This window comes from Hydra vulgaris, chromosome 15, assembly GCF_038396675.1.
Source record: "Hydra vulgaris chromosome 15, alternate assembly HydraT2T_AEP".
Taxonomy (NCBI): Eukaryota; Metazoa; Cnidaria; class Hydrozoa; order Anthoathecata; family Hydridae; genus Hydra; species Hydra vulgaris.
In genome coordinates this window covers 9,615,001-9,629,728 of record NC_088934.1, presented here as the reverse complement: position 1 = coordinate 9,629,728, position 14,728 = coordinate 9,615,001, and the positions used below count along the sequence as shown (strand labels likewise).

Sequence of the window (14,728 nt, the reverse complement as noted above, 5' to 3'; positions counted from 1 at the left end):
GCCTTTCTCAATCCCTAACTCAAATAGTCAACTTTCCAACTCGCTTTCCTGACAACCCTAATCATTTACCTTCTCTACTCGACTTATGTCTTGTTTCTGATCCTAGTCAGTGCTCAGTTTCTCCACATTCACCCTTAGGTGTTTCTGATCACAGTTTGATCTCTTTAAAACTAATATCTCATTCTTCTTCATCACCTGAATACCCCTACTATCGAACCTCTTACAACTACAGTAAAGCTGACTGGGATTCTTTCCGTGATTTTCTTCGTGATTGCCCTTGGGTAGAAATCTTTCAACTTCCTGTCGACAAATGTGCTTCTTATATAACTTCGTGGATTCAGGCTGGCATGGAATCTTTTATTCCCTCTCGACGATTCCAGGTCAAACCTCACTCTCCTCCATGGTTTTCCTCACACTGTGCTGCTGCGATTGCCAATCGAAACCGTTACTTCCATATTTATCAGCAAAACAATTCTCCAGAAAACAGACGTCTTTTCATTACTGCTAGAAACAACTGTAAAAAGGTTTTGTCTAACGCCAAAACTTGCTATTCTCAGGTCATGAAATCTCGTATCTCATCTCAAAAATTAGGCTCTCGTGACTTCTGGAGAATCTTTAATAATATCAATAATAAGGGCAAATCTATAATTCCACCTCTCTTGTATGGTTCAGACTTTGTCACCTCACCTTAAGACAAAGGTGAGTTGTTTGCTAAAAACTTTTCATCAATATCATCTCTTGATTCCACTAGTTGCTTTCTACCTGATATTGCCAATGAACAGGTTGATCCATTGCTTGACATTCATACCACTCCAGCATCTGTATTTAAAGTGATTTCCTGCCTAGACTCTTTTACAGCTTGTGGCCCGGACGACATACCTGTTATTGTCTTGCAGAAGTGTTCTCCGGAGCTGTCGTCTATACTTTCGAAACTATTCAACAAGTGCTTATCAGAGTCTTGCTTTCCAGCCTGCTGGAAAGCGGCATCTGTTATCCCTATCTTCAAAAATTCTGGAGAGCGATCTGATTCGTCTAACTACCGTCCCATAAGTGTTCTTCCTATCATACGCAAGGTTTTTGAATCTTTAATTAACAAACACTTAATTTCTCATCTTGAATCTAATAACTTACTTTCTGAACATCAATATGGATTTCGATCTTCTCGTTCTACAGCTGATTTGCTAACAGTAATAACTGACAGGTTTTATCGTGCATTAGATGAAGGTGGAGAGGTTAAGGCCATCGCTCTTGACATTTCAAAAGCGTTTGATAAAGTTTGGCATGCTGGTCTTCTCCATAAGCTTTCTTCTTATGGTGTATCCGGCAACATCTTTAAGATCATTGAATCCTTCCTTTCCAATCGTAGCATAAAAGTTGTCCTCGATGGACAACACTCTTCTTCTTATTCTGTAACTTCAGGGGTTCCTCAAGGTTCTATCCTTGGCCCTATACTCTTTTTAATTTACATTAACGATCTTCCAGATATTCTCACATCTAAGGTGGCATTGTTTGCTGATGATACTACTATTTATTCTTGTCGTGATAAGAAACCAACACCCTCTGATTGCCTGGAGGGGGCATTTGAGCTTGAAAAGGATCTCACTTCTGCTACAGCATGGGGCTCACAGTGGCTGGTGAACTTTAATTCAGATAAAACTCAATTTTTTTCAGCCAATCGTTATCGCAATAATTTAGATCTTCCTATATTTATGAACGGTGATGTACTCGATGAGTCACCTACTCTTCATCTTCTAGGATTAACTCTTACTTCCAATCTTTCTTGGAAACCATATATCAAATTGGTTGCAAAATTAGCATCTGCTAAGGTTGCATCTCTTTATCGAGCTCGCCACTTTCTTACTCTGGATTCTATTCTCTACCTCTATAAACCTCAAATCCGGCCTTGTATGGAATACTGTTGCCATATCTGGGGCGGATCTTCTAATCATGCCCTTTCTCTTTTAGACAAGGTGCAAAAACGCATTGTAAACATAGTTGGACCTGCTCTTGCAGCCAACCTTCAACCATTATCACATCGTCGTAATGTTGCTTCTCTTTCTCGTTTCTACAAATACTATAATGGGCACTGCTCGAAAGAGCTAGCGTCTCTTGTGCCATCTACTAAAATTCATTCTCGTGTTACTCGTCATTCAATTAAGTGTCATCCTTTTTCTGTGACTGTTCCTAAGTGCTCCAAAAACGCTTATTCGTCTAGTTTTTTTCCTCGAACATCAGCTCTTTGGAATTCGCTTCCTTCATCTTGCTTTCCTGATTCATATAATTTGCAATCTTTTAAATCGTCCGTCAATCGTTATCTTGCTCTACAATCTTCATCTTTTCTCTTACAGTAACTTCCAACTTTAATTAGTGGCTGCTTGCAGCCTTGTTGGAAGCGAAGATGTTTAAAAAAAAAAAAAAAAAAAAAATCTACAGTGGCTGTCCACTGGAATATAAAATTGTTGCAAGACATCAATGATAAAGAATTTCTGAACCACTTATTAATTTTAGTGTCTGACAAAGTTGTATTAACTTCTTTCCATTCAAAAGCATTCATCAGGAACTAATGAAGCATCAGCAGTTCTCAAATGCATGGATGCATGGGGTATCGAATGCATGGATGCATGGGGTATCAAATGCATGGATGCATGATCAAAAACCAAGTGAAATGTTTGTGTTTCAACACAACTTAAGAGAATTTTGGAATGTAAAAATAGTGTATGCATTCTTTTCTATCAGAAATGGAGAAAAAAAGATCGGACTTGCATGTTTCATCTCATTTTAAAAATCATGCTTGAAGCAATTGTTCTTCTTTTTGTTGGACCATTTAAAAGTCCAGCATAATTTTTAAGCAAGTCCAGAACAAATGGAGTATCATCAACAAAGCTGTCATAATTTAATTAATTGTAGTGTCTGGCGATGTTACATAAAACAGTTTTTTTGATAATACAAAAAATATTGTATTAGCTAAAAATTCCAAAACTTCCAACCACCTGATAATTAAAAAGAATTGCAAGAGTTGAGTATCATATTTTTGGGAGGTCTTACTCAAGGTGTGTCATTTAAAGCTTCAGCTATCCTTCATCGAGCACAATAGATAGCAATAGCTATCTATACTCTTAGTAAATGTTTTATAAAATATGGATACTGAGAAATTAATTCAGACTGACAAAAAGGGGAAAATGTGAAATCTAAGACATGTATATTCACAGTTCAACTGTATGTAAAAGCTGGTTTACAGCTCTGTCTGCAATATCTGCAAAACAGATATTGCAGACAGAGTTGACTTTGAAATGTTGCAGAACATTGATAAGCATAAATATATGAGCTAAGTATGTATATATTATTATATATGTATTATTTATTTATATATATATATATATATATATATATATATATATATATATATATATATACATATATATATATATATATATATATATATATATATATATATATATATATATATATATATATATATATATATATATATACATACATATATATATATATATATATATATATATATATATATATATATATATATGTATTATTTTACTATTAATACTCCTAAGGATAGGATGGTATTTCTATTAATACTCTTAGATGGAATGGTATTTATATTAATACTCTTAGATGGAACGGTATTTATATTAACACTCTTAGATGGAACGGTATTTCAACTGATATTTTACAGACAGCACTGAAAAAATTTTATAGGTATTTCATCCATCCAGTATTATCTTATTCTATGTCACCAAAATGTGATTTTGAGAAAAATACAATTGAAACTTCATAAGTCCAAAAAATATTCAAAATTGACTTTTTACCAAACTTTGTTTTAAGACACTTATAAACAATTTTTAGAAAATGCTTGTGTATTTTGTGAATTGTGTATTTAGTGTTTAATTTTTACTTTTAAAGAAATAAATTCCTGACAAATTTTCAAAACGCAAAAATTGTATGTTTTATGTCAACTTTGTTGTTATTTTTATTATAAATTTTGTCCAAAATCACTTATATTTTTAAATATTACTATTGTGTAGGTGTTATGAATTTATTAAACATTTATTTAGATATCATTTGATTGTGTTCAAAAACAACAACTTGTTTACATGAAACATTTACAATAAGAGATTAACATGAATAAGAAATAGACACATCACATAACTAAACACAAAGAGTTGCCATAAAATGTATATCAATTTCAGCCATTTAGGACATATTTTGTTAATATCTTCTTTCTCTTCTTTTGAAAGTAAAGAACTTTTTTTGGTCTGAATAGACAGTTTTAGGGCAAAAGGATAGACTGGATTTCTTCTTTTTTAATGATTGTTTACCTATGAAAACTGTGATGAAGTCATCTGCATGTTTTTTGGTCAATGTTATTATGCATCGCATCCACTTCTTGAACACAAGCATAGTAGCTTGCAGAAAATTTTTGAGTGATAGACTCTACATCTGGGTGTGTATTTAAAAAATGTATAAATAATTTCTTGCAGTGCTCATAATACTTTTTATGTTTTATGGAATGCAGGACACCATAAAATTATTTCTTTATTGGAAATATTAGAATTCTTTTTAAAAAATATCAGAATATAAATGCTTTTTATCTGGTTGAAGTCCTTTTTTGCTGACGAAAATCTTAGTAGAGCTCAAACAGTTGATTTATAGACAATTCAGATTCAAAGTATTTTCTTTCTGTATTAGCACTGGAATAGTGTGAGTCTATAACAGGAATAGGATTTATTTGTTTACTGATGCCATCGTCTGGCTGCATCAGGACTATTTTTTTTTTTTGTATGTTTGCATTGTTTTCTTGGGGTAGGTGTGTTTGTATTCATTTGGAAATCTTTATAAAAATACAAAATTCTTTGTTGGCTAATGCCCAGAGTGTTTTAAAAAGAAAGGCTTGCAAGTTCTTATAGGAATCATTTCAAAGTGAAAAAAGTAGGCAAATGAGAATTTTAGCCTTGACAAATCTGCCTGGGTTCATTTAGTTTTATTTACAATATGTTTTTATTTTTACTATAAAAATGTGCTTTGAGGTTATAAAAATGTGCTTTACTTTTGGGGATTCAATGATGAATCCTCATTTTATTGTTAAACTTTTTTTATTATTAAACAGTAACTCTCGTTGCTCTTGCGGGAAATTAATGTGGTATTTTAATTTATAGTTTGTGCAGCCATTTCCATTACAGGTCTTTCTTTTTCTTCTTATCAGCTTGACATCTTTTTTTATTAACATTGCGTTTCCAGGTATCTGAGTTCCTGGTACTCTTGCGATCTTTTGATATAAAGACTTCCTCTGATGGTACAACTGTTTCAAAATTTGTACCTCATTATTGAAGCTTGAATCAACACTGTATAAATAAAAATATAAATTATAGCTACATTTAAAAACAACATGACATCAAAAAACATTAAACAGTTATTTGATGAGTGATTTGACCATAGGAGTTTCAAAAGTATGGTAATAAGATGTAGATCTTTTCTTTTTTTTTTTGTGCAGAAGTAGTTAATATAAAGAATTTACTCTATTTTAAATATGTTTTATACAAAACTGAAATATTTTTATTATGTTCTAATGCTTTTATATGGAGACGGCAAAAGAAACAACAATTTTACTTTTACTTGAATCAGTTGATAACTAGGATTAGCATCAGAGTTATCATCAAATTGTCTGAATCAATTGTCCTGTGTTGATAAACATAAAGTATCAACCAAAAACTCTAGTTACTAGTGAATAGTGTCAATATTTATTATTAACATTAACATATAGTAGATTACTGTAATCTACAATAACTAGGAATATTATAGTATTATCATTACATCAGAAGTATTAACCTAATACGTAACTATAGTTTATATATACATATATATATATATATATATATATACATATATATATATATATATATATATATATATATATATATATATATATTTACATGTATGTATATGTATGTATATGTATGTATATATATATATATATATATATATATATATATACATATATATATATATATATATATATATATATATATATGTTTATGTATATATATGTGTATATATATATATGTATATGTGTATATATATATATATACATATACACATACATATATATATATATATATGTATATGTGTATATATATATATATATACATATACATATATATATATATATATATATATATATATATATATATATATATATATATATATACATATATATATATATATATTATATATATATATATATATATATATATATATATATATATATATATATATATATATATATATATATATATATATATATTCTAGTCTATTAACGTAGACTCTGTTGCACCTACAGCTTTATGGATCAAAGATATAGCCGATATATCATTGATGAAAAAATAATAATATAATTATTAAATAAAATAATAATATAATAATTATTAAACAACAATAATAGTCAATATGCTTTGGCATTAAATATTTTAATGTTAATATAACCTGCACTGTGGCTCTAACTTAAGGCATCAATTTGTACATCAATTAAAAATTAAAAATAACTTATTGTTTGATAGATTATTTGTCCGCTTAGTTCCTGTTAATTTATACAACTTTTTATTGAACTATAGGAGTGCAAAAAAGAATATATGTACACTCCACTTCCCCTATACCTATTTAACTCAGCAGATATAGCGTAGCGTTTTTTAATAAACAAAAAGCAGGATTTTTAAAAAAATGAAATTTGTAGTTAGAACAAGATAATACTGGGTAGAAGATTTGTGATACTTGTCAAAAGAACTCTATTATCTTTTTTATCAATTGTTAATTTTTTTTTTTTTATTACAATAATAAGATATACTCTTTTTATAGCATAATAATAATACCTGAACGAAATTTGCATTTATGTAGTCATTTGTAGAATTCTTTAAAATAATGCGGCTATCATCATCTAGAAAAATCAACATAATAACAATCAACATTAGATAACCAACATTTAATAATTAAAACTAAATTTTTATTCTACAAATTTAATGATTATAAACAAATATAGAAATGAAAAGACAATTCTTATTTAATCATATTTTTAAGCTAATAATTGGCTAACAACTTGATTAGTTAATAATTAACCAATGAGACGATTTCATCTTATGATGACTAATGATTTGATGAGATAACTTGGATTAATGATTAGCTAATGGAACGAATTGCATTAATGACATAATTTAGATATTTGAATGAAAACAAAATTTAAGCTAATGATTAGATAACGAGATAACTTACAACATAATGATCTTACAACAAAAAACTAAATTTGTGAAAAGAACCACAAAACAAAGTTGTGAAATACCACAAAACTAAAACTTACATGGTAAGACATCACGATATCTATTCAGATTTCGATTTTCGGCAAGTTTTGCAACTTTTTGAGTCTTAGACTCTGCAATGGAAATTGTATCCAACTGGATCATCTAAAGAATAAAATATAAACATAAATGTATGAAAGAGATTATATATGCATTTATTAACATTTCATTAAAATAGATAGCTAAAAATACAACTGTCGTATTTATGTAGATATTATGTGGATATTGTTGTATTTATGTGGATAGCCTTAAAGGGATCCCAAAGTGTCGAGACATGTTGTGTTTATTTTAAAGAGAATGATAAAAAAAAATATTTAGGCAGAATTTTTTTAAGTAGAACAAAATAATAAATGTATACCAACAAAAACAAGTTAATAAATGTATACCAACAAAAACTCCGAGAGAAAAACAGTTGTTTTTCTCTCGGAGTCTTTAAAATATACGCCGCTATCTATAGACTTAATATTATATTCAAGCGCGTTTAATTCCAAAGAGTTTTTGTAAATGACATCATTGTAAAATTTCGATAAGAAATATTATAAATTTTTTTGTTAGCAAATTATAGATTTTTTTCCATTATAGATTATTAAAGAACTTGTTTAGTGAGTTATCATTATATAAAAGTTTTTATTTTTTAATAAAAAATTACCATAGAATTTTTTTAGTTAATTTAAATTATTACTTTTTTGTTATTTTTACAAAGTTCGCATTAAAAATAATAATAAAATATTTCAGACATTTTAAGCTTGTTTATTGCTGTAAATTAATTTTGTGTTATATTTATTGTTATTAAATTATTATTATCCATATAGTGTTCTGTTGAAAAAATTATTTTGTATTTTTCTACCTTATAAAAGTTTAATTAACAGCATTTAGGAATTGTTCATAAAGTATGTATGCTTGAATGGGGCAGAGAGGGTCTGCAAAGAGCGTATATGAGATGGAGGGCAGGGGGTCAATTATAAAAGTATGGAGACGCTAATGTAAAAAAAATATCATAAATTGTTTTTGTAGGTAGGTTAACAGCGTAGATAGTTTTAGGGAGATGGAGGGTACTCAAAAAAACTATAGCAAAATGTGGAATGGGGGAGGGGGAAGAAGGGTCGAAATTATGCTGTCTGTTTTATGCTCTGTTATGCATTGATGATCTTTAAAAAAAACTTTTTTTTACTTTACATAGCCAATATGTACAAAAAAGTTAATGCTTGATATTATTACTATTATTAATATTGCACAAATCAGTTTATATTTTAAAGAATGTTACTTAATTTGTAATACCTGAGGCAATATTTATTTCCTTTATTTCAACGCAACAAAGACATTCTTTTTTAAGGGGCATGGTTTTACAATATCCATATTTACACCATTGTTCAGCGCCAACACTTAAACGGCTTAACTTTGACGTTTTAGCAATATCAAATTTTTATAGCTGATACAATTTTCAACTATTTTGTTTCTTTTATCCATACAGGTTTTTTTGTCTTTTTTTAAGAGGTTTGAATCGATATGGAGTTGCCAACATTTTAATCGTTTAGTTATCAAAATCCAAATGCAAAATACAAAATTACTTTAATATTTATATGCAAATCATCAAAATTTATCAATTTCCACTAAATTGACATACTTAATATTACCTAACTATAAATTAAAGAATTTGGCTATTATCTCTAATAAATGATGTAGTTTACCAAAATTATTTATTAATTAAAAATTTAAAAATTTTTAAAATGTTATTTCGATAGGAGAACAAAAATATCATAGCAATAAACGGCTCAGATAAACTAAAAAAAAGTTCCCATTATTTACATAAAAAGAAAAAAAGATTGAGAATATATAACAAGGTGATCAACGACTTTTTTTATATATTTATTTTATTTAAAAGTGTAATATAAAAATTTTAATTTTATTTGGTTCTCGCGCACTATAAAAAATATTCTTATGTTTAGCTAACTATAAAATTTATAGGAAAGTCATATGACTGATAATAAACGCCATTTTAAAAAACAAATAAAACAATGACAAATAAAATTGAGTAAAAAAAAAAATTACACAATGACATCAATTATAAAATATAAAAATTTTTTATAAAATGGTAATTATTCTAAAACTTTTATATAATTTCCCTTTTTTTGCATTTAGGTTGTAAAGTTCAGAATTGAGGTGTCCCCCATAAACTCAATTACATTTTGGATAAATTTAACAGAGTTGTTTGTGCAGACCTTGTTTAGAAGTGTTACACAGCTTGCAATACACATACAAAATGGCAATTTGCATATGCATTCAGCAGTTTAACATAAAATATTTGAAAGCAAATAAAAAAAATTTTCAATTTTAAAAAAGGGACAAGTGTGTTTAAAGTTTGTTTAAGAGAATTTTTTTCACAAATTTTTTGTTTCTTATTAATTCAATAACATAAAGTTCTTTTGGCATTTATTTATGAACATAAATTATATAGTTACAAATATCTTATTGGTACTATTATATTCTCTTATATGGTCATTATTTGTTCACCCATACAAATAGTGACTTCCCAAATAATATATATAAATAAATAAATATATATATAATATATATATATATATATATATATATATATATATATATATATATATATAATATATATATATAAAATATATATATATATAAATATATATATATATTTTTTAAAGCAAAATTTTATTGTTTCATTAAATTTGATAATTTTATTTAGGTAGCTTTTTAGATATTATTATTTTATTTAGATAGCTTGAAGCAATATTTTATTTTAAATGTGGCATCTAGCGCATATAAAAAAATTATTGCTTTAAAAATAATTTTAATTTTATTAATAAAGTATTACATATTTACAACACCGTTCTATAATAACAGGCATTGACAATGCACAAAACACTGTAAAACTGAAGGCTAATTAAACTATTACTTTTATTGATATATATTTTCACATAAGGTAGGGTGTTATGGTAGTCTATGTTTTCTAATACAAATCTCTAACAAAGACAGAAATACTAAAGAAAACCCTAAAATTGTTAAAAGGTTATTATATTTTTTTTATTTCGAATTTCATCAAGAATATCAAAGTAATATTAAATAATATCAATAACAAGCAGAACTATGACAATGTATATAACTATATAATAGAAAGTTAACTGTATTTTTTTTTTTTTTTGCTTACAGAAACATAACTAAGAAAAAAAGGTAACAATTTAAATCACTAATAATGAAAAACACCAACAAAAATCAATTCATACTTTTATCAGCAAGGTAAATATTCAAAAATCAAAATACATTGAGTAAAATAAAGGCTACAAAAGAAATAAAAAAACATGACAAGAAAATAGCACAATAAATTACAAAACCAATTTTCAAACAAAAACTATGACAGCTTTAGTATTTTCGTTTTTAATTCTTTGCTACAGCTGGGAGTGGTAATAAATGCGTAATTCTTTAGCAAAATATTAGAATATATTCTGCATTGTTTTTTTTGTTATTTTAACTTATACCTAGCTGCTATGAACTGAAACTGAGTAACACAAAATGTTCTGCATAAAGGGCCAGTAGCATCTTGAAAAAGTAAAAAGCAAAATATTGACCATTGGACAAGAGTATCAGAAGGGATTTCAAGCCTGCCTCTGTTTAGGCTATTCAGAAAACTTCCATATTTATTATAAAAAATTGGTTGTGTCATCATAAATTTTTATTTTGCTTTTTTGCACATAGCCAGCTATGTAAACTATAGCCACTAATGTAGATTTAATAACTGAGCTTTCAAGATCATACATAATATCCAAAAGTTCTTTTTCATCAGCAAAAATATATCTACAAAATATGTTGCAAGTATGACCATCAATACCATCAACAGGAATGGCTAATTGAAATATCAATTTATTATGTTCAATATGAATTTTTTCAATTACAGATTTAGCATTTAATAAGTAAGTTTGTCCCGATCCCTGTCAAAGTTCAGAAAAAGCATTCACAAGAGGTTCTGTTGAAAATCAACCTAATGGATCCACAATGGATCTAATTTTAAACCACAATGGATCTAAATTCATAAAAATACTATTTATGGAATTTAGGTCCTCCATTGAGCTTATTTTTGAAGCCAGTCTACAAGTTGCCAAGTCTAAATACTTGGCAAATTGTAATACACAAACGATCATAAAAACATTGTTGCATAGCAAAATACTTGTATGCCCTACATATAATATCTGGAGTATATAAAAATTCACCTACATTAACTTTTCTCATAGCATTAAGGTGCTCGAATAGCAAATTGATGCAAACTTTCTTTATTCTTTGAAAACCTAACTGCTTCAAAAAAAGCTGATTGTGTTTTTATTAATTTTAATTTATTTACAGTTTAAGAAGAAATATTACAAGTTGTGCCACTAATGCAAGCTACAAATGAATAATCATTGAAAATTTCTAAAAGAAATAATGGAACACCAAGTTTTTACATTTTTGATTGTTTCAAATTTTTAAATTTAAAACAATCAAAAGTTTTGAATTTTTTTTTTTAGGATGAAAAACAATAACATTGTTACTATCACTTAACAAAGATTGAATATTGTCAAATATAAGTTAAATGTCTTTTAGAAAAAAACTTAACTTATCTAGTAAAATATTTCAAAAACTGCTGAAAGTTACAGTTTTTCTAACTTTACTAACAACTGGTGGGTATAATGGCAGTTGTTTCCCATATGTGCATCATATGGCCACTGCAGTTGCCATACTGCTGTATAGTTTGAAACAAAATCTATTCTTAGGATAGCATCGCTCTATCTTTTTCCTCTGAATTCTTTGAGAATTTATAAATTGATACTTTTGTTGTAGTTGAGTGATAGCTCGATTTGCAAAGAGGCACAGCATTTTAAAGGCATCTTAACTATTAAAATCTTATCTTATCTAAATCTTATCTAAATCTTATCATTAGTTTGATAATATTATTATCTTACAAAGTTAACTTTTATGTCTTGAAGTTGCGCTATCTAATTTATAAACCAATTGAGTTTAATTTAATTTATCAAAAAAGCGCAAATGCCAACTTTCGTCTAAAGTTAAAAGATGAAAATGTAAACACAGTAATATAATTGAACAATATCAAGGTCTGTTATTATAGAAGGCCGAGGCATTTACACAATAATAATAAAAAAAAAAAACATTTCTTCAATAATGCGTTTTTGTGAGCGTTTTTAAAGTAAAAAAGTTATTTATTCAAGATTTTTTTTAATGTTTTAAGTATTTTTAAATAAACTCAATCAGTTTAAATTACCAGTATAAGAATTTTATTAAAAAGCATATTAAAAAACTGTTAAAAAAATAATAACTACAAATAACTATAGAGTTTTAAGAGTTTTAAAAAACTACTTAAATTTTTAAATTATTTTTAATTGATAACTTAAGTCTATCAATTTCTGGCACTTAATGTCAGGTCGGGTGTATGATCTTCGTGATCATCCTGCTACTGGAACATGTAACCCAGTGTAACCTGTTCAATGTCCTGCTGCCTTGTGAATTGACTTTTTCAGCAAAGCAAAATATTATGTCTAATGTTTCAAGGTACAATTTTCAGGAAGTAGCTCCTTTAAATTACTCAAGGTCAGGTCAGGTTCAGATTCATCGCGATTACCCTGCTACTGGTATCATATAAATCAGTACAACCTGCCCCATGTCCGGTTGCCTTGTAGGGTGTGTTTTTTTAGGCAAAGACTAGGAGAAAAAAACTCAGAATTAAAAATTTTCTGCCTTGGAGCTCTTGGTTAAATAAAGGCTAGAGATGATTTCTAGATAAAAATACTCATCTTGGGCAGATGTTAACAGCATCCAGCTAAAATTCCCCTGCCTTGGGGCTTTTGGTTGATTAAAGGCTAGAGATAGTGTCTTGATAAAAATACTTATCTTGGGCAGATGTTAACTGGCCCAGATAAGTATTATTCAGACGTTTTTAGAATAAATAGTTTGAGTAGGTTAAATTTTATATTTTGAAAGTTTTTTTTCTTTATTCTGATTCACTCCCAACAAAACTGCAAGCAACCACTATTAAGTTAGGAGTTACTAGGAAAAAAAAGAATAGATTTAAAGAGCAAGCAAACAATTGACAGAAGACTTGAAAAGTTGTACGCTACACAAGTCAGGAAAACATGAAGATGAAGAGAATTCCAAAGGGTTGAAGTGTGGGGAAAAAAACTGGACAAATAAAAGTTTTTAGAGCAGGCAGGGATAGATACAGTAAAAGAGTGAGACTTTGCTGAATGACAAGTCAAGCGCAAATGAGCTTTAGTTGATAGAACTAGAGATGATAGCTCTTTTGACCAGGGACCATGATAGTATTTGTAGAAAAGAAAAAGAGAAGACTTTTTGTCTAGACAGGAGTATAAAGTTGAGTCATCAGCATAAAGAGCTACTTTAGATGTAAGGTTGTCGGGAAGATTATTAATGTAGATAAGAAATAAAACAGAACCAAGGATAGAACCTTGAGGTACCCCAGATGATGCAGGAAAGGAAGAAGAGTGTTGGCTTTCTAGAATGACTTTAACAAAGCAGTTAGAAAGAAATGATTTGATAATCTCAAAAACTTTCCCAGATATACCATATGAAATAAGTTTATGGATTGGACCAGCATGTCAAACTTTGTCGAAGAATATGTCAAGAGCAATAGCCCTAGCCTCTCCGCCTCCATCTAATGCACAATATAATCTTTTAGTCACAGTACTAACAAGTCTGCGATAGAGCAAAAAGATAAAAAACAGTATTGATTGTCTGACAATAAGTTATTTGACTTCATTTTTTAGCAGACAGAAAAACAAGAATCAGTCAAGAAGTTATTAAATAGTTTAAAGAAAATTGAAGAGAGTTCTGGTGACTATGACAGGAATGTTGTCTGGACTACAAGCCGTAGAAGAGTTTAATTGATATATCAATTTAGCAACAGAAGCTGGTGTGAACAGAGGCTTGACTTGAAACCAATATATCAGGCTTGGCCAGGAAGGCGTCCAATTTTACGCTATAATATGACCATGCCAATACTATTTGATTTTGAAAACTTGACCATGACTATTAAAATGTTTTGAAAACGTGTATACATTTTAAAAATGCTCTGAAAAAATTATTTTTACTAAGCTGCTGGATACATTTTTAAAACTCTTTAACAAGTGCTTATCTGAGTCTAGTTTTCCAGCCTACTGGAAAGTGGGATCTGTTTTCCCTATTTTCAAAAACTCTGGAGAGCAATCTGACTCGTCTAACTACCATCCCAACTAACTAACTTACTAACTAAAGAAAGTTTTATTATTAGGCAAACCTTTTTAATTGAAATATTCAGTAACAGAAGAGAAATTTGTTGATTGTGTCAATACAACATTAAAAAA

The 14,728-nt window shown here is 28.3% G+C and overlaps 1 protein-coding gene across 3 annotated transcripts in view; it reads right to left on the bottom strand.

The window, feature by feature from the left end:
- Positions 1-14,728, bottom strand: part of LOC136072142 (tyrosine-protein phosphatase non-receptor type 2-like) — a 44,828-nt gene that overhangs the window by 29,067 nt on the left and 1,033 nt on the right. For all 3 annotated transcript variants that reach the window (XM_065820693.1, XM_065820694.1, XM_065820695.1), the window contains exons 2-3: positions 7,364-7,466; positions 6,882-6,946 (exon numbers count right to left, since the gene is read on the bottom strand). In XM_065820693.1, the coding sequence (XP_065676765.1) occupies positions 6,882-6,946; positions 7,364-7,466 (168 nt within the window). The remainder of the gene's footprint in view (positions 1-6,881; positions 6,947-7,363; positions 7,467-14,728) is intronic.